The sequence below is a fragment of the Felis catus genome, chromosome C1 (assembly GCF_018350175.1).
Source record: "Felis catus isolate Fca126 chromosome C1, F.catus_Fca126_mat1.0, whole genome shotgun sequence".
NCBI classification, from domain to species: domain Eukaryota; kingdom Metazoa; phylum Chordata; class Mammalia; order Carnivora; family Felidae; genus Felis; species Felis catus.
In genome coordinates, this window is record NC_058375.1 from 170343952 (window position 1) to 170364906 (window position 20955).

The window sequence follows — 20955 nt, forward strand, 5'->3', positions numbered from 1 at the left end:
GTTTATATTTTTTGGATATCAACCCTTTATCAGATATATAACCTGCAAATATTTTTCTCCCATTCCAAAGGCTGTCTTTTCATTTAGTTGATGGTTTCCTTTGCTGTGTAAATTCTAGGTATCAGAATTCCCCAAGATTTTATGCTTGGCTCACAGCTTTTATTCTGCATACTTTCTCTGGGTACTCTTATTTATACTCATGGCTCCAACTACCACAGATTATTTGATAATTTCCTATTTTTTTCTTCAGTCTAAATATTCCCCATGAGATTTAGGCCAGATATATTTATTCGGACATAATCTAGGATCTTTGAAATTGATATATCCAAATCAGAACCCTTTATTTTTTCCCCCGAGCCTCATTCAGTGCATGTATTCAGCTACCTAAAACAGAACTAACCTTAGATCCTTCCTCTTCTTTATTTCCCATATCCAAGCAATAACCATTTCTTGCCAAATTTACCTTCTCTAGCACTCACTCTTCTAAGTGTTCTTCCTTTCTCATCTGGTTCCCTTTGTATTCACTTTCCAAAAGCTACCAGAACAATCTAAAATACAGCCTGAGTCCCTTACTTTAAAAGCTTTAAGGGACTTCCTCATTACCAAAAAGATAGTCTGTGTTCTCATCATAGCATAAAACCCACTGTGATCAGCTCCCTGCTTGATTCGCCAGTTTTCTATTTTGCTTTCCAATTTACTCTAAAGATTTTGTTGGTACACACACAGTGTGACATAATGATTAGCATCGCAGTCTTTGGAGTCAAGCTGCTTAAGTGTGAATCCCAGGTCTATCACATATTTACCTGTTTCCGCAATTGTGAAATGGATATAATTATAGTCAAAATAATATAAGAATATTTGGAGGACTGAATTAATACGTGTATACTTAGACTAGTTCCTACCACATATTTACTATTACATTAGGCTCTTCTAATATTTCTGCCTTTGTTCACCTCCTTCCTTCTCTTTCTTGCAATGTATTAGTTCAGCTAGGGATCCCATTCAGTCAGTTTTTTATAACCTTACATTTGATTTACTACCCATGAAATTGTTACCAATTACAACGTATTTCATATTAGGGTTAATGTCTTAAGCAGGCATCCTCACAATGTTTTTTTTTTTCTTTTGATGGTTGCAAATGTAGCTACTTCCACTGTTCTGTGTTCCGCAGATCAAAACTGAAGTTTTTGTACCAAACCACTTAAATGTAAAGGTGAGAGAGAGAAGTATGGATAACTCCCCACTTTCTAGCGTGAATGACTAGGAAACCAGACAATACCGTAGAATGCTCAAATGTTTGTTCTAACACACACACAAATATTTTTATTTCTCCCAAGTTTCCTACTGACTCTTCAGCCCGCTAGATAAAGCTCCCCTTTATCCACAAAATTTCCCCTCTCTGCCACACCCACCCACCAACCAGAAAAACGCTCTATAGCTCTAATTTCCCTTTAAGAATATGGCCACTCGGAAATTGCACGCCTAAACCCGCCTCCCAGGTTTCCCTGTCACCATAGCAACGGGAGAAGGAAGGGGCGGGCTCCCTCAACCTACGTCCGGCCTGGCGCGTGCGCCAGCCGGTTTAATGCGGGGGCGCGGGCTTCTGGGGTTGAACAGGTTTTTCAGCTCCGGGTTGGACCCGGAGCCGGAGCCGGATTCAACGCTGATGGCCACGTCAACCTAAAGCTAAACCGCCCTCCCACCCAGCTGCCGCCGCGCCCGCCGAGTTGCTGCGGGTGTTCCCAGGCCGCGTCCTCTCCTCCTTTCCCACAGTGCCCCGCGCCAGGCCCCGCCCCGGTTCGCCGTGGGGACCGGGGCGCGAGGAGCCGACTGGAGCTGCAGCGCTAGTTGCTGCCGGTGCGGCTCGTCCTGCCCCATCCCGAGCGCGGCGGCCCGGCGGTCGGAGAGTGCGCGCTTTGTTCACGCGCGCACAGCTTGCGCTCGGCCGGGTGGGGTCCGCCGCCGGGAATTGAGGATGGGGGAGTAGCTGCAGGAGGCGACCCCGCTACACTGAGGTGGGCATAAGCCGGGGCCCGGGGCTCTGTAGGAGCCGGCGGCAGCCTGGGCCCTCCTGGAAGGGAGAGCGCAATGCCTGTGCACCTCAGTCTCCCCTCCCTTCCTCTTTGCCCCTGCGACGGGTTTTGTGTTCTTCTCGCTCCCCATCTTTTTCTGATTATCTACATCATCACCCTTCTGACCTCGTCTCCGCACGTCTTGCTACAGTTTCTCTCACTTAAGCCTCAGTCACTCAGTCTCTTTTCACCCTAACCCGGCCAGAGACTTCACACACCAGCAGCACTTATTGGTCTCTTTCACGGGACTTCCCCGACTTTCCCCTCTCCCCGCATCCTATTCTGGGGTGATGGCAGCCAGAAATCCTTCATACTGCCTTTACCTGCAGCTTCCACCTGTCCCCGAAGCTTGGCGGAGATCAAGTCAACCACACCCACGCTGACTGAGAACGACCGCTAGCAACACCACTTGTCCCATAGTGGTATTGGAGAATGTGTTCTCTATTTTCCTCTAGTTTTTTGTCTGATTCTTGTTACTCTCCATCACTATGCTTTATAAAGTTATGTTTTGGTTGCATGAAACAAGTTAGAAGTGAGCCAAAGACCGTTCGCAGGTAAGGAGAAGATTTAGACATTTAGGATTAAATGAAGAAAGGAGAAACAATGCTAAGAAGGTTAGATTTTTCAAAGTGTTTTGGTATCTTTTGTGATCTGATGAAGTGGAGATTATTGACCCTACACAGGTGAGCATGTTAAAATAACTGATTCCTTCTCCTTTTTTGTTTCCTTTTCATTTTTATTTATCTTAGATGTAAACTTTGCGATAAAATTACTGTTAACTTGTAGTTATTATTCGACTATTTATATAAAGTAGTCCCTACTTACATGTAGTGTAAGGACCTTTTGAGAAAATTCGGAACCAACCGGCCATACTAAGTGTGTTGTCTAACAATGTAAATTCACTGCCCTTGTTGGAAGAGGTGTATGAAAAATACTCTTTGAAAGGACTCCCTAGTCCTTCCAAAGGATATTTTCTACAAGTGAAATCTGATTAAAATGAAAACGATGTAGCCTTACAGTGGTAAAGAAGTGGCCAAAAAGGAAGTGGTTTTACAAAAGAGCTGTGCTTAATTAAGCTAGATAGAAAAGGAAGGAAACGTTTTTTTCCCAGACTTGTGTTCTGGTGCTGATCAGAGCAAATCATTGAATTTGTTTTCAAAGTGTTCTAGCTAGCTACAACCGCACACTATCCTTTACACTTACCTCCTATCTTGAGTGGTTTCACAAATCTGGCTACCTGGATATGGAAGCAGTGAAGGGGCCCCCAAAGAATAGAGCCTGGGCACTCACCCTGATTTGCCATCGAATGGAGCTTGTATTACTGGCCATGTTATTTAACAGCGTTATTGCTGGGGTTTTTTGTTTGTTTTTTTTTTTCAATGTATTTTTAACTACCTTGTTTCCTCTCTTTAGATTGACATTTTGGGAGGAAATTTCATGATGCTTGATTCGCCCTGGGAGTAATGTGAACAGAAGTTCTCAAACCTGCATATTCTATCAGTTGGAACCAGCGTGTATCTTAATGTTCACTTAAATCAGAACTTGTGTAAGAAAAAGAATGGGAGTCTGGTTAAATAAAAATGACTACGTCAGAGACTTGAAAAGGGTCATTCTGTGTTTTCTAATAGTGTATATGGCCGTTTTAGTGGGCACAGATCAGGATTTTTACAGTTTACTTGGAGTATCCAAAACCGCAAGCAGTAGAGAAATAAGACAAGCTTTTAAGAAATTGGCGTTGAAGCTACATCCTGATAAAAACCCGGTAGGTAGTTTTCTCTTTAAATACATCTGATTCATGTATTTCAGTGAAGTTTTGATACATAGTTAAATTTTAAGTGCTCAAAATGCTTAAAAACAATCACATGTCAAAAGTCACAATTTAGCTTCTGTACTAAAAAACAGAAGCAGCAAAATATTCTGGTTGAGAACAGTGTGAAAGAATATTGATATCAAGAATGCAATTCCCTGTTAATTTGAAAACTGAGTTGTACCAGTTCCATTACAGATGTTAATTCCAAAACCAACGATAATGTCTATGGGGTAGTTGAAGTAGTTTTCTTAGTAAAGTAAGTTAAGAACAAGTATTTTATAACTGTAATAGGAAAATTATTCCCTTAGAACTTGGAAGGTTCTTGCTAAAAATGGCAGTAATAACTAATAATAACATGCTTCAACTTGTACTGTTTTCTCCATGCACAAATCCCACACCAGAGTCAGAAATTATTACAAATGAAAACTTAAGAGCAGCCAAATCCAGGTAATTCCAGGCATAAATATTTGATTATGTATTCAATTACGTCATCTTTCAAAACTAATTTAGTTTTAATACTCATGGTATTTTTTTATAATGTATCTAATTATTTTAATGAGATTTAACTCCTCAAGGATTTGAAAGGTATGGTTTATAATTTTCTGTTTTCTATATAAAATGCCTAAAAGAGGGTTATTTTATTTTGATTGCATAAAGTTCAGCAGTAGAATCAATATTTCACTAAAACTTGTTAGTTGGTTATCTTTCCCTGGAGATTTACCTTCTATTATATTTAGAATTTTTATTTTTTCATATTTTTCTTTAAAATTTCAGAAATATGATTTTTAAGTTTCCATATGAAAGATAGTAGACCTTTTACACCTAATTATTATTTAGATGAAAGCATTCTTCAAAAACCAGTTCTGTGAAAGAGTAACGAATGAGGAACATTTCCAATCCAGTTTTGAGTTTTACTCTGATACTAGTCTCATTTAATCATTTGATGGATTGGGGGACATTTCTGTTTGTTTGTTTTTGGTTAATATGTTGATTTTGCTTCAAATAAAAAAATTACCTACAAATTTCTTTGTAATTGTTTTGGGATAAAAAATAATATTTACAAAATTAAAGGTTTCAAGGTTTTATTAGTTTTTCTCAATTGCATTTCATGTAAGGAATGACTTACATTGTAGGGCCATATCTTTCAGCTTTTTGAGGCCTCAATTCTCATTTCTCTGTTCTTTTCTTATTCTTTTTTTTTTTTTTTTGGAAGATTATAGTTCTTCAAAATACTTTCTAATTTCAATCCATAATAACCCATTTCATACTGTATTCTTCCTCCTTATTTTGATGTCTGTTCTCCCAGAAATTTCAAGGTTAAATTAAAACTTCATAGAGGTTTTGGAGATACTTGATCACATATCTGAAACAACTATTATGTCTAATATTTTAATAGAATAACCCAAACGCACATAGTGATTTTTTAAAAATAAATAGAGCATATGAAGTACTCAAAGATGAAGATCTGCGGAAAAAGTATGACAAATACGGAGAAAAGGGACTTGCAGATAATCAAGAAGGTGGCCAATATGAAAGCTGGAATTATTATCGTTATGATTTTGGTAAGGTGATATGATACTCTGTGAAATTTTGTTTTTTATTTGAGTAAATTTAGAAAATTAATTTTGTTTCACCACTTAACATAGGCAGTTAATATGTGTCACCTTGACGGTTTAATGTAACATGGGAGCTGCGTTCAAAAGGAAAGTCAGGTGGTATGTAGATATTGTCTGCACAGATGTGAAGGTATTTTGTTTATGATCTTGTTAGATACTTTTAAAATAAGGATTGTAGTTTAATTAAAAAAGAATATTTGCAGTAGATGTTAAATCCTAAAGCCTTTTGGTATTAAAGCATCATGTTTTCCAAGAAAATCTAAAGTTTCCTTTAAGTTTAATAGTGGTCAGTTCAGTAGAAATGCCATCCTTCTCTTGTGGAATCCTTATTAATAATAGGATTGACGTGTTGGCAGGAATAAGAAATGAGGGAAGTGTGGAGGGAGGAAGCAAGTTAAAGAAATCAAGGGCAGGTAAAGTAAACACAGGTATCCAGCAAGGCTAGAGAGAGCATTTGCTTACCCGGTATTTCTCTTCGTTATTGATTAGCCTCAAATGCACACTAAGAACTGAGGTATGCTTTCATATTAGACTACATAAAATATTTTAAATTCATATCTGGAGTATTTGTTTCTCAAGACTGCCTTTTTTTTTTCCTTCAAAATAGTATTTTCTAATATATCACTGCAGCTCAATAGTATATATCTGATATCAGTAGTCTACGTTTCATGGGCTAAAATCTGGCCAGCCACCTGTTTTTGTAAGGTTTTAATTAATCATAGAATTATGAGAATATGATAATTAGAATAAAATTATGCTCATTTATTTGCATATTATCTGTGGCTTCTTTCACTTCAGGGGCAAAATTGAATAGTTGTGACAGAAACCATGTGTCCCACAAAGCCTGTTTAACTGGCCTCTGCAGAATAAGTTTACTGACACCTGGTTTATATCCATCACTAGTATTATTTTGGTATCTTATATAGAAACAAATTTTCTCACACTGGTTTTAATTACGATAAGTAAAATTTATATTAACTAAGTTGGTCTTTGTCTCTATAAACATTCTAATAAGACTTTTAACAGTAGGAAATACTTTAGTGATACTATTTATTTAAAAAAAACATCAGAAAAGGAAGTGACGTCTCTAGTTAACAGTAAGGTATCAGTGTCAATTTCCTAGATTTTGTTAAAACTACATAAGTCATCATTAGGGGAAGCTGAGTGAAGGGAACATGGAAGTCTGTGCTATTTTTACTACTTCCTGGTAGTCTATAATTATTGCAAAATAAAAAATTAAAAAATAATAATACAAATTTTCTGTGGAGATGAAATTATGGGTATTGGGAACCCCCAAACATAGCTGCAACAGTCCATATCGGGAAACTAATTTTTTGTTTTTTATCATTCTTTAGATGCATTACCAGTGGTATTATTTACTCTTGGTCTTTCTGTTTATTGCACTTTCTTCAACTTTGACATTTAGTATAGTAATCTGATTTTTGGTGTTTAAAACAAGACCTAAGTAATCTGTTTTTATGTGGTAACTTATTTTTATGATAAACTGTTAATTTTATAATGTTTACTTTTAAATTAGGTATTTATGATGATGATCCTGAAATCATAACATTGGATAGAAGAGAGTTTGGTAAGTTTGTGGGCATATGATTTTCTTAAACTGGTCCAAGACCAGTCTCTTACCTAAAACTCTTGAAGACAGATATATTTGAAATGTAGATAATTTTTTGATTGTGGTATTGTTTGAATGTGTTTGAATATGGTATTGTTAACTTTTTAAATATAATAGTTTTACTAGCAAAAATAGGTTTATTCAGGAATAGCAGAAAATTATAATTCAGGACACACAAGCTATGGCAAAACCAAAGGCCAGTCTAGCAAATAAAAGTAATGTTCTTTTATGGAGGAGGAGGAGGAAGTAGTTCAGAGGGGTTGTTTTGAATGAAAGTCCATTAGAAAAGCAGGAATTCAAAGTGACGACAGTTTCTCATTAGCTGATTTGCAGGGGTAGTCAATTTCTTATAAAAATTCAGTGTACATCTTTTCCTGTTCTGACCTATAATTGATCATTTTTCCCTTTGATAATTCTTCTGTTAGGGTCTGCAGTTGATAGTTTTTCCTGTAATTGACATTGAGTCATGTGATTTCCACCTTTTCACTTTCCCAGTCCACTTTAGTGAGGTTTTCCTGAATTAATTTTTACATTTCCCCCTTTTGATCAAGATCTTTTTCTGAAAGTATACCTAATCAAGAGTCAGTTATTTCATATTTAATGGTTTTGTTCCTCAATGCCAAGAAGGATCTTTCAGGAAGGTACATAGCAGTTAGAAACCACTCATGGCCTCATTTCATTAACGAGGAAGGCGAGGAAAGAGAACTCTCATGCACTTCTCATGTATAGTTCATATTTATAAAGATCGTAAACATTGGAGATCATTTCTTTATTGGGTACATGATTGTTACAAAAGATTGGCAGACAACAAAATACAAAACTTAAGATATATGCAAAACAAAAAGTAACAAAATTCTTGGTTCTAAACCAAGACCCGAGATCTGAAAGTAGCTAACTGAAAATATTTATTGGCATTTACTCCAACTTCAGGGAGAAAAGTTCTCCCTGCAAAGTTATGGATGCCTTCTGGAAGTCCCCACTTAAAGTGGCCATGAAAGCAAAACGGTGAATACTGCAAAAGCACACTGAATTAACCAAGTGCATTTGGGAGGATACTGTGCAAGTATAAACATGAAGTAATAGCTAATGAACTTCTTGCAAAAAATAACAGAACCTCAAAAAAAAAAATAGCAAAACCTCAAAGATGTATTAAAACAGTATTGTTATCTCAAAAGAACTGTTTGGAAACAAATGTTACCTAATAATACAGCCTGTAAGGTTGCAAATTGAGAAGCCATGAATTTAGATAAGAGTTTTAGAGTCAGATAATAAATCAAATGAAAGAAAGACTTGTGGATTCCAAAGCTTCTAATCTTTCAGAAAAAGCAGGTAAAGAATTAATGTGATCACAGAATCATGATGAGGGTGTTTCTGAAAGGCCATAATCAGAAGAAGAGATTTCCCCCTTTTTGCAGAGGTTTGGGAAATGCAGGCAGTCTTCCCTTCTCTCTCACATACAAAGAGAAAAAAGGGAAGTTGGGTGTCCAAAAGCAAGGGACTTCATCAGGTTTTGTTTTGTTTTTTAAGTCCTAAAAGCTGTGCTTGGTGTTTCCAAATAATAGAGTCAGGTTTGTCTTTTTTTTTTTTTTTTTTTTTTTTTTTTGGTAAAGCATATACAGGTTGAGCTATAAGAAGTTTGGAATCCAGTTTCAACATTGGCTAGTCAGTCCAAGAAAACGTTGTAATTAAATATTAGTTTTAGATTTGAGGGAAGTCAGGATGCAATGAAGCCTCCCAGAATCCAAATGTAGCCCTTATTCTGAAATCAGGTTTTGTTCCCTGGTTTTGTTTGTCTACACCCTAAGTGTAGAACCTGAGTTTGAGCAAACTGCATTTTTTCTTTGGAGACTTTATGTCCGAGTCCAGAAGTTTTAAGAGGTAGGTATTGTCTTCCTGTGACGAGGTTTGAGAAGGGCAGCAGAGAAGCAAATGTAACAAAGTAGAACCTGAGAAAACTATGTCATCCAAATCAGTTTTTAAGGTTTGGGAAAAAATGAGAAGGACTCTCTGTGACACCTTAGAGCATTATTGTTCAGGTATATTTCTGTTCTTCCAGAATACAAACAAAAATAAATTGGCTAGCCTTACCAACTGGAAGACTAAAAGTGTACTATATAGATAGTAGTGAAACATTTGCTTGTGTGGGAATAGATATCTGTAGCCTATGGGGGTTAGGAACAACAGGGTGCCAAGTGATAAAAATGTTATTTATTGCTTGGAGGTCCTGAACAAACCTCCTTTCTTGGCCATTTAGTTTTCTCATAGGTAAAATAAGGATGTCATGGGCACTAGTGCAGGGAATAATGAGACCCTGAGCCTTGTAATCTTCTGTGTGGGCTGGATGCCTTGAAGGACTTCTTTAAGGTATTCATTAATTCTGGGGAGGGGGTTGAGGGATCTGTTTGAATCTTGATGGGAGATGCACTGTAGATTCTGCCAGTATCAGTGGAAGAGCTTGCACATAAAGAGGATGGTAGCCGATCCAATAGGAACAAATGATCATTGTCCCCAGGCTCCGCTGTGGTACCATCAGATCTAATAAAAGATGTTGAAGTGTCGTTTAACTTACCTGGTTGGGTATTTTAATTACCAATGTCAAATTGTAAAATTATTTCCCCCTTTTGGGAGAAAGGAATTCTTGCATAATATTTTCTAAGAAATCTCAGCCTGATAACTGAATGGGGTGGCAGAACTAAGGAGAAAAAGTGTGTACTCCTTAAAGGGCCTAGACAAAAGGGGATAGGATGATAGATAGGAACCTGCAGAGGTTGATTCAAGACCCCCCACTGTTTGAACTGTTTTAGTATGCTGAAGCAGGTCTATTTCATAGCAGTGAGATGGAGCTTCCAGACTGTAGCTCTGGTGTCAAGGACAGAGAGAAATGCATTCCCAATCTGGAGAGTCATTTCCCCAACCTGATCAAGTGGGAAGATTGGGAAGACCACTTGTTCCTTGGAGTCCCATCATTGGGAATTAGGAGGACATTGGAAAGGCTGGCTAGAGGGCTGAAGATGTCTGAAGCATTTAAGAGGGTAACAATCTTTTTTCCAATGTCCTGGCTCTTTGCAGTAATAGAAAGTAGGAGATTTTTGGTTTTGCTTAGGGGCTTTCATTTGCTGGAGTTGAAAATTAAGAATTTTAGCGGTCTTTCAGGTAATTCGTCTAGGGTGCAAGCAGGCTGGTTTGCCAAATTAAATCTAGAGTGGACATAGTTTCACATTCATCTTGGTTCTTTTAATTAAAAGAGAAAGACCCCAGTTCAGCCTGCTAATAAACATAAATGCTACCTGTGTGGATTCAACATCTACAGCAAGATCAGAATTTTCTTTAAAGACAGTTTGAATGATTGTAATAGTCATGAATAGATTCATCAGGCTTTTGTGCAAGCCTAAATTTAGTTCCAATCAACAGGCCTAGGAAAGACCACTGTAATTTCTCCGTGGAGGTTTCCAGCCAAGCGTTCTAATGTCTTGCCAAAAGTTAGGGATCTGTTTGTGTGATTGAATCCCTTTCAGGATGTTTCCACTGGGCTAGTTTCTTCACTCCTTGGCCTGGCCCAGTTCATCTACAAGCATGTAGACTAACTGATATATATCTGAGAAACCAGGTTGGTAAGTTTGAATGACTCTGCTAAAATCTTCAGCAAATCTATGGGGGTCCTCAGTCACTTTAGGAAACTCTTTTAACTATGGCTTGTGAATTCAGCCTTAGTCCAGGGAACAGAAGAAATTTGGGGGTTATTTGGATCCTCAGAAGTCTCTAATGGGGCAGGTTTTAAAAGGTTTAGGAGAGGAGAGAGCTGGAAGAGATTCTGAGGAAGAGAAGTTCAGTGAGAGAATTTGAATGAGGAAACCAAGGGTATAGAAGAGGTGAGGCGTGAGGGAGGATGATGGCAATGGAGTTGGGCCTGAGCAGGAGGGGGGCTGCCAGGAGTCTTGAGACCAGATGGGTTGGGGAAGGGAGGCCTTGGAAGCCTTTTTGTCTTTTTTTAGTTGTTTGCCTCAGTTAGTGTAGAAATTATATTTTATAGAGGCAATTTTAGGTTCCTGATAACGTTTGGATGCTTCCAAATGCCAATCCATGTAGACATCTCATTCAGTTTTGACAGTTGTAGAGCCATGTCTATCCAATTTAGTTTTGCGAAAAGTTGGTTTAAGGAAATCAAAAGTTCACTGTAAAGGCCATTGAAGTTCTAAATTATGTTTAGTTAAGTGGGTCCATTTAATTAGAAATAGGCATGAGGAAGGACCGTAGTTTTAAACATAAAACTGGCTGGGGTCCTAGAAGTGGAGGTGCCCTAGAAAAACATTTTGATGACTGGGATCCCATTTCTTAGAGGTTTTTTTTCTAAGGCAAAACGAAAAATTCCAATAGACACAGCCTGATTCCATAAGGAATCAGACTGAAGACCAGTACAGTTCCAACAGGAACAATCCAGTTCCAGAAAAGAGGTGACCGAAGACTAGCACTTTCCCAACAAAAACAGTTTCTATAGAAATGGTGTGTCACAAAAAGGAGTTGAGCCAAAGGTCGACACAGTTCCAACAGGAGCAGTCTGGTTCTAAAAAGGAGTCGGACCAAAGGCCAAACAAGTACTCTTAAGGACAAAGCCTTGAAACAAATCCTGAATAAAGCTTGGAGAGCTTAGAACACAGAGAACAGAACTTGAAATCCAGGAAAAAAGTTAACCTCAAACTCCAGGTTTGTAAGGAAGCAGTATGCTCAGTTGGCTCTGTGGATACCTGCACTTGTTTGCTCGCCAGTCTCCTGGTTGTTGGGGGTCCTGTCTGGATCCCATGGCTGATCACCAAGTAATATTAATGTAACATTAAAATAGTTGTTTTACTAGCAAAAGAATGGGTTTATTGAGGAGTAGCAGAGAACTGCATTTTGGGATATGCAAGCTAGGGCAAGATTGTAGGCAAGGTCCAATAAACAGGAGAAGAACATTATTTTATGGAGAAGGAGGAAGTTGGGAGGGGTTCTGAATGAAAATCCATTGGAGGAAAGCAAGAGTTCAGGGTAATGACAGTTTCTTGCGGGCTGATATGTAGAAGTAGTCAGTTTCTTATAGGAAATTCAAATACATCTTTTCTTGTTGAGGCCTATATAATTGATGATTCTTTTCTGTTGATGACGATTCTGTTGGGGTCTGTAATTGACAATTCTTCCTGTGATTGATGCTGAGAGGTATGGCTCCTCATTCTAGTCTCTGACTCTAGTGAAGTTACCCTTTAATAATTTTCACAGTATAGGGGCACCTGGGTGGCTTAGTCAGTTAAGCGTCCCACTTCGGTTCAGCTCATGATCTCGCGGTTTATGGATTCTGAGCTGACAGCTGAGCCTGCCTCAGATCCTGTGTCTCCCTGTCTCTCTGCCTGTCCCCTACTCGCACTCTGTTTCAGAAATGAATACATGTTAAAACAGATTTTTAATTTTTTTAAATAATAATTTTCACAGTATACACCATGTATCAAATAATGTTCTTTGCAGAATGTGGGGCAGTATACTTTTTTAAGACAGTGTTTTAATTTATTTGAGAGAGAGAGAGAGACGTGCACATGCAGAGAAGGAGCAGAGAGAGAGAGAGGGAGAGAGAGAATCCCAAGCAGGCCACTTGCTGTCAGCACAGAGCCTGACACAGGGCTCCATATCAGAAATGTGAGATCATGACCTGAGCCGAGATAAAGAGTTAGATGCTTAACCGACTCAGCCACCTAGGCATTCCTACAACATTATAATTTCTGCCAAGAAATGCGTAAGTATGTATACTAAAAAAAAAAAAGTAAAAGTAATACATAGCCCCAGATCAGGTCAGGACAGGTTTGGAAGCCCGGGGAGCTTGCTGCGAACTTGCAAACTTCCAGTTTGGGAGCTTTTGGATTGCAGAGTTAGGGGTAACTTTGTGGTTATTTTGGAAGCAGATTTCTTTTGACTTTGATTTATGTGAAAATGGATATAAAAATACAGTTCTATTGCAGTTTTCCATTGCATTTTAGAAAATTTTAAATACTGGATTAGTCTTACACTTTTCAAAGTTTGTACAAGTATAATGAAATAGGTTTACTCTTCTATTTTGATCAGTATATTTCATTTCAAATTTCAATTGTTTTGCTCTATTATAATCTTTAATTTAGAAATGAAAAATAGCATCTAGCTGCAATAAATGTATATGTATGTTCCTCACATACATCATTATAAAAATATATATTATAGTTACTTGATTTTGAACAGTTTCTTCTGACCAAGAATTTTATTCTTATTTTTACATCCTGTTGGTAAGCTCCAGCCTACACAGAGCCATCTAGTACATCACTTTGTCCATAGACTCAACACATGAACAGTTGAACAAGTTCTGAGTGGAATGAATAGAAAACGTACCTTCCATCCAAAGGAGATTGAAGAAACTTTGATTATTTTAGATTGTTGGTAGACAGAACTGATAGTATGAGCTGCATGTAGTTGTAGGAACCTATAGCCTTCCTGTATGGTTATTATTATCACTCGTCTGTTAGTCTGCCAGTGAGTGTTTTGTGGACCAGTGGGGCAGAAAACTGGATTTGGAGATATAGTTGGAGGCACTGAACAGAACTTGCAAGCTAACGAGCCCACCCAGGAAGGGGAGACTTCCCTGATGTACACTGTATATGGGTTCAAACTTTTTTCAGTGTGTCACTATGGAACAGTTAAGAACTGCTAATATTTCATATAGAACCCCAAGGAGTAGTTAAAAATACAGCCACAAAACCTTAGAGGTAAGTTTTCAAAAGCAATAAATAATACTGATAGGTTCAGTGTCTAGTTGTTGCCATTGCATCTCATGTCTGATACTACTTTGTGTGTTACTGGGGTGAGACTAGCTGGTCCTGAGTGAACTTTTAGTTGAAGAAGCTGAGGTGAGGTGGCAAGAGAGTAGTATCAATTTGTACTTGTATAAATATCACATTAGCCTTCTTGGTTGTGGGTCTCTTTCTATTACCAGTTATTTCTATTCGTTTGGGTTACTCAGGCTTGTCTTTTGTATAACTAATCACACGTATAATTACAAAGATATTTTAAAGTTATGTATGTTCTCTCTCTTGAGAGGAGTTACGCTGTCTTCTAGGGTGAGGTCACTAACAATCTCAGATCAGCTTTATCCAAGCAGGGACTGCGATTGAAAAGCTGAGCTTTTTGGACTTTGAGAGGACTGGTCACTTTCCAGTTCACCTTTATTCACAGGACCCTTTCTTCTATGTGTCCACTCCCATTTTTGTCCCTCTAGCCTCCTGAATGTATTGAAAACTCTGCTCAGTATCTTGCCTATCAACTACCTTTTCTAACACTGGCTCTGTGATTTCCACCTGCTCCCATACTTTGGCCCCCTAATTCTTTACTACATTGGTAATTCTCTGATGCTTTCAACAGAAATCTTTTATATTTTGTCCAATTTTGCAGTTGTATTGGGAGAGTTAGTCCAAATTACATAGTTCACTTTTATCAGGAGTGAACTCCAGAATGCTTAACTATAGTACAGAAGAGAAAATGTGTTTAATAAACTCACTTTGAAAGCTTTAAAAATGTTCTTCTTCCCCTTGAACATGGTGCATATTATCTTTTTATATGTCACAGAAGAATATGATATCTGTCATGATAAGCAGGTTCTAGACAGTATCTGCAGGAGCAGAGGACATCTTGCACTTACACTAGTCACTCTGAGTAATGCCTACACAGTATAGGCATCCTTTTGAAGAAATGCTCAAGAAATGACAGAGGAGCTCACGGCGCCTCTGCCTCTTTTTTCCTTTTTCTTCTTTTTTTACATCCCCATCATTTCCTAATAAAGAGAAATCTAGGATTTTGTTCAATTAGAGTTTGTCAGAAAACTTTTCTTTGGAGAGTAGTTAGTGTTATTTTCAGGGTCTTCTTATCATGAACCAGACATACTTACGCTAGTATGTATAAGGTATAAGGGCATCTAGCAAAACTTTCCATTCAGTGTGTTGGAAATGATGCAAAGCACAGCCCATAAAGGGTGAATTTCTGAATATTCTGGGCCTTGTTTGCTAGAGTAGGTGCGATAACTGGATCCTTAGTTAGGTTTTGAAGAATCTCAGGAATGTGGGCTATACTGGATTGCTTCTCATTGATGTAGGCTTTTTTTTTTTTTTTTTTTGGAACCCTTTTCCTTGGACCAAGAATGATGAAATTCTAGCATTGAAAACAATTACACAAACTTCCTTTAACTAATATACTACATTTTCTACCTTTTTTCCATAATATATCAGGGAGTGAATTATTCCTCAGTCAATAAAATGAATCAATGAAAAATTAAATATCCTCTAAAAGGCTTCATTCTGAGGGACAAAAATTGTGCCAAAGTTTTTTTTTTAAAGTGTAGTGTCATAGAGCTGTTGTTGTTTCAAAAGAGTGCTGTCTGCCAGCAGGCCCTGTGCTGCCTCTTTCTGAGTTGTTACAACAAAGTCCTGTCAACGAATATGTGGTCATGTTAGAATGTTTTGTAGATAAGTAGAAGAGAATGATATTAAAATACTGCTATAATTAGTGAGCAAAAGTTCCTATTCCAGGCAATTAATATTTATCATATTTAATCCTCACAACAGTCCTCGATATTACTAGTTTTATTTTCAGAAATTACAAACTGCATTTCAGGAAGAAAACATATGCTTAAGTTCAGCTAATAGGTATTTGTGGTATATTTTATTTTAATTATCTATGTTGATTGTTTATCCTTGAGGTGCTCCTTTGTGATGGAGAATTATACATCCCACTGTGTAGAACTCAGGCGTGACTATATGACTTGCTTTGGCCGATGAAATGTGAACAGAAGTAATGGATGTCACTTCTGGCCAGAAGTTTTTTGTTTGTTTGTTTGTTTTAATTTTTTTTAACTTTTATTTTTGAGACAGAGAGAGACAGAGCATGAACGGGGGAGGGTCAGAGAGAGGGAGACACAGAATCTGAAACAGGCTCCAGGCTCTGAGCTGTCAGCACAGAGCCCGACGCGGGGCTCGAACTCACAGACCACGAGATCATGACCTGAGCCAAAGTCGGCCGCTTAACCGACTGAGCCACCCAGGTGCCCCCTGGGCAGAAGCTTTAAAAGCTAGCATGTGTTTACCATTTTGCTCTGTCATGAGAAATAAGAATGTTCAAAATAGAGCCTTCTCCCTGCCAGGGGTCAGCGGTGAAATGGTTTGGAAGAGTGTTGCAGCCAACTTAGTATAAGATTGTGATAGATGGTAGAATAAACCTTTATTGTCAGCCCATGACATAATTGGAATCATCTGTTTTCTGTAGCTTAACCTTTCCTGACTGACACAGTACAAGACAGGACATGCGCTCAAATTCATGTCAAAGCCCATGCTTGTGCTACTCTTTTTTTTTTTTTTTTTTAAGGGAAATAAACCTATTAGCCTAAGAGTTATTCATCAATGTTTTCTTATTGACCTATACCCTATACTTTAGTTTTCTCTTTGTAATTTATGCTTTTCACTCTTAGATCTATCTCTGTTATCTCTTCTCTTTGTGACCTCATCCTATTTTGACATTTTTCTGGGCCACAAAGTTATTAGCTGTGTCACGTTTTAAAATATACTTGTTTTATTCTATGTTGCTGGGTTTTTGGAAAAACATCCCATTGAGCTTTAATAACATGGCATTAAGAATATTTTTAATCTTAGTCAACAAGAGTGGGAACCGAGCAAACATGATAGAAGTGCTCTATGAAAACGAAGTACCAAATAGACATTTTTTCCCTCTGAACAAGGTTTTGTGTCAAATGCCATTCAGATTTGTTATATGTCATATTTTTATTGAAGACTTATAACAGTCCTATTTTGTCTAATCATTACTTTATCTTTTCATATATAAATACCCACCTCATTAGTTATTTATAGCTAATGAAATAGTCCCATTTCTGTTAAAGTTTGCACTAAATTTATTTAAATTTCACCTAAATTATTACCAGTTGGGGGCCTAAGTCAGAGTGGCAATTATTTCAACCACTTAGAGTGGTCTGTTGGTCATACTTTCTAAACATTGCCATGGAACAACTTATCCTAAATTACACACTTTACCTGTAATATACAGATTAACTTTTTTTCCCATAGATCCATGTGTCTTAAAATTGAAGGTAAACATTGAATCTTGTGCGTTTCTATCTAACCTAAATTAGTTATGCATATTTAAAATAGTATGTTTGAGGGGCGCCTGGGTGGCTCAGTCACTTAGGCATCTGACTTTGGCTCAGGTCATAATCTTGCAGTCTCTGAGTTCAAGCCCTGCATGGGGCTCTGCTGACAACTCAGAGCCTGGAGCCTGCTTTGGATTCTGTGTCTCCCTCTCTCTCTGCCGCTCCTGCACTCACATTCTATGTCTCTCTCAAAAATAAATAGTAAAATAATAATAAATAAAATGGTATGTTTATTTTGGTATCTTACTATAATTACATAATTTATGAAACTTACTTAAAATTACTAATAACTGATTTTGATAATGGAATTATACAGAAACACTTATACCAAAAGCAAATTGTCTTTGCCTTTTTACCTTGAATGTTAGAGTGCATCCTTACAGGGTTAAGAAAGTTTTTGTTTATTTTTAGAGTATAGTTGACACAGAGTGTTATATTAGTTTCAGGTATACAACAAAGTGATTCAACAACTCTGTATGATGCTGCGCTCACCACAAGTGTAGCTACCATCTGTCACTGTGTAACTCTATTACAACACTGTTGACTATATTCTCTACAACTATCTTTTATTCCTGTGACTTATTCCATAACTGGGAGCCTGTATCTCCCACTTCCCTTCACCCATTTTACCCTTTGCTCACACCTTCCTTCCCACTGGAAACCGTCTGTTTGTACTTATATGTCTGATTCTGCTGTTTGTTTATTCATTTGTTTTGTTTTTTAGATTTCACATAAAAGTGAAATCCTATGGTGTTTGTTTTTCTGATTTATTACAGTTAGCGTAATACCCTCTAGGTTCATCCATATTGTCATAAATGGCAGGATCTCCTTTTTAATGTTTATTTTTGAGAGAGAGACAAAGTAAGCAGGGGAGGGGCAGAGAGAGAGGGAGACACAGAATCCAAAGCAGGCTCTAGGCTCTGAGCCATCAGCACAGAGCCCAATGTGGGTCTTGAACTCACGGACTGCAAGATCACGACCTGAGCCGAAGTAGGATGCTTGACTGAGCCACTCAGGCGCCCCCATGTACACCACATTTTTAAATCCATTAATCTGTCAATGGATACTTGGGATGCTTCCACATCTTGGCTGTTACAAATAATGCTGCAATAACCAAAAAGATGCATGTTATCTTTCAAATAAGTGTGTTTGTTTTCTTTAGATAAATACCCAGTAGTAAAATTATCAGATCATATGGTACTTCTGTTTTTAATTTTTTGAGGATCCCCTCTGCACCAGTTTACATTCTCATCAACAGTCCACCAGTGTTCCTTTTCCCCATGTCCTTACCAACATTTGTTATTTTTTGTCTTCTTGATTCTAGCTGTTCTGACAGGTGTAAAGTGATATCTTATAATGGTTTTGATTTGCTTTTCTCTGATGATTAGTGATTTTCACATGGCTAATGGCCATCTGTCTGTCTTCTTTGGAAAAACATCTGTTCAGATTCTCTGCACATTTTTAATCAGATTGTGTGCTTTTTTGGTGTTGAGTTGGATAAGCTTTTTATATATTGTAGATATTAATCCCTTATCAGATATATCATTTGTGAATACCTCCTCCCATTCAGGAGGTTGCTTCTTTTGTTGATGGTTTCTTTGCTAGGCAAAAGCTTTTTATTCGGATGTAATCCCAGTAGTTTATTTTTGCTTTTGTTTCCTTGGCTTTAGGAGACATATGTAGAACAGTGTTGCTACAACCAGTGTCCAAAGAAATTACTGCCTGTGTTCTCTAAGAGTTTGCATCGGTCATTTTATAGATTATAATGCATAATGTGTTGTTGGCTGGATATCGTGGTATTCAGATCCATTAGTTTAACAAATACATATTTGTTTTAAATTGTTAAAAACCTTGATCTAATGCTTTTTAATAATACAGTTTTCCAAGGTAAATGACTTAAGGGCAAAGTTTAAATTTAATCCCCACAGTCCTACTATATTGTGTAGTTCTCGTCTTTCATCCCCTCAGAATTTGAAGTAGCTGTTGGAATTGACTGACACAGGTATTTAAGCTATGTTGCAGATAGTAGATGAACTTCAGTCCCCATCTCTCACTGTTTCTCTTCTTCATCTCTCTCATCCACACAAACTCCTGGATGAGGTTTGGCTGCTGATGCCTTGTGCCACCTCTTTTCACAGTTTCACGGTGACAAGTGTCCTGAAGCTCAGGACTTTATTCAAGTATGTGCTTAAAAGTTTTTTTTTTAAGGTATTGTCAGTTTGATAGCTGATATACAGCTGACCCTTGAATAATGAGGAGGTTGGGGGAACTGAGCCCCCTGCCTCTGCAGTTGAAAATCCAAATAAAACTTTTGACTCTCCCAAAACTTACTAATAGATTTCTGTTGATAGAAACCTTACCAATAACATAACAGTTAACATATATTTTCATATATGTTATGTACTATATATTTATAGTAAATGAGAATAAATTATTAAAATCATAAGAGCAAATACATTTACAGTACTATACTGTATCAGAAAAATACACATATAAGTGGACTACACAGTTCAGATCCATGTTGGTCAGGGGTCAACTGTAGTCTGTTCTCTTTTTATAGAAAAACTTGTATAGAAAATGACAAAGGCAGTATGAAAGATATAGGCCTGCCTTTTTCATTCTGATCTTAACAAAACTTTAAAGTATGTAGAAACTTTTAATAAATAATTCTAAGTTGTTTTGGTTTTATATACTTTAGATGCTGCTGTTAATTCTGGAGAACTGTGGTTTGTGAACTTTTACTCCCCAGGATGTTCACACTGCCATGATTTAGCTCCCACAGTATGTATTTTTTACATCCTGATTATTAAAGTTTTATTACTTCTAATCTGTTGAGTGCTTTTTTAATGTATGAGGATTTTTTTCTATTAATAGTAATGATAACTATCAATTATCAAATACTGCATACTTGTATGATTTTAAAATACTAATAATACATAAATAAATAAATAAATAAATAAATAAATAAATAAATAAACTCTCCTTTAAAAATGTATAGCTTGGAGAGTGTTCAAGCAAAGACAGATTATCTTATCAGAGAAATACTTGTTCATTTTTTCTCATAGTGGAGAGACTTTGCTAAAGAAGTAGATGGATTACTTCGAATCGGTGCTGTTAACTGTGGTGATGATAGAATGCTTTGCCGAATGAAAGGAGTCAACAGTTATCCCAGCCTCTTCATTTTTAGGTCTGGAATGGTAAGGGGTAAAGTTGGCATTTTTTTCATTTGGAACCTTAATCATAAAAATACTAGTGAAAAACCAGTATGTCGTTTTGTAGAATGTTTTTTTTTTTTTTTTTTTTTTTTTTTTTTCCAATGTTTTTATTTATTTTTGGGACAGAGAGAGACAGAGCATGAACGGGGGAAGGGCAGAGAGAGAGGGAGACACAGAATCAGAAACAGGCTCCAGGCTCTGAGCCATCAGCCCAGAGCCTGACGCGGGGCTCGAACTCACGGACCGCGAGATCGTGACCTGGCTGAAGTTGGACGCTTAACCGACTGCGCCACCCAGGCGCCCCAATGTTTTGGTTTTTAAATCCTATCTTAGGTGCCATCTACCTAGGCTCTAGTCATAGTAAACATTTTGGATTATGTTATGAATACATTCAGTGCCATTACTTTGACCTTTTTT

The 20955-nt window shown here is 37.4% G+C and overlaps 1 protein-coding gene across 2 annotated transcripts in view; it reads left to right on the top strand.

The window, feature by feature from the left end:
- The first annotated feature begins 1553 nt into the window (after positions 1 to 1553).
- The window catches only part of DNAJC10 (DnaJ heat shock protein family (Hsp40) member C10), a 52121-nt gene continuing 32719 nt past the window's right edge, over positions 1554 to 20955 (top strand). The window contains exons 1-6 of one of the 2 annotated variants that reach the window (XM_006935397.4): positions 1554 to 2015; positions 3486 to 3834; positions 5279 to 5444; positions 7036 to 7086; positions 20022 to 20104; positions 20389 to 20520. In XM_006935397.4, the coding sequence (XP_006935459.3) occupies positions 3631 to 3834; positions 5279 to 5444; positions 7036 to 7086; positions 20022 to 20104; positions 20389 to 20520 (636 nt within the window). In that variant the 5' untranslated portion in view covers positions 1554 to 2015; positions 3486 to 3630. The other variant, XM_045034105.1, reaches the window with a different exon arrangement.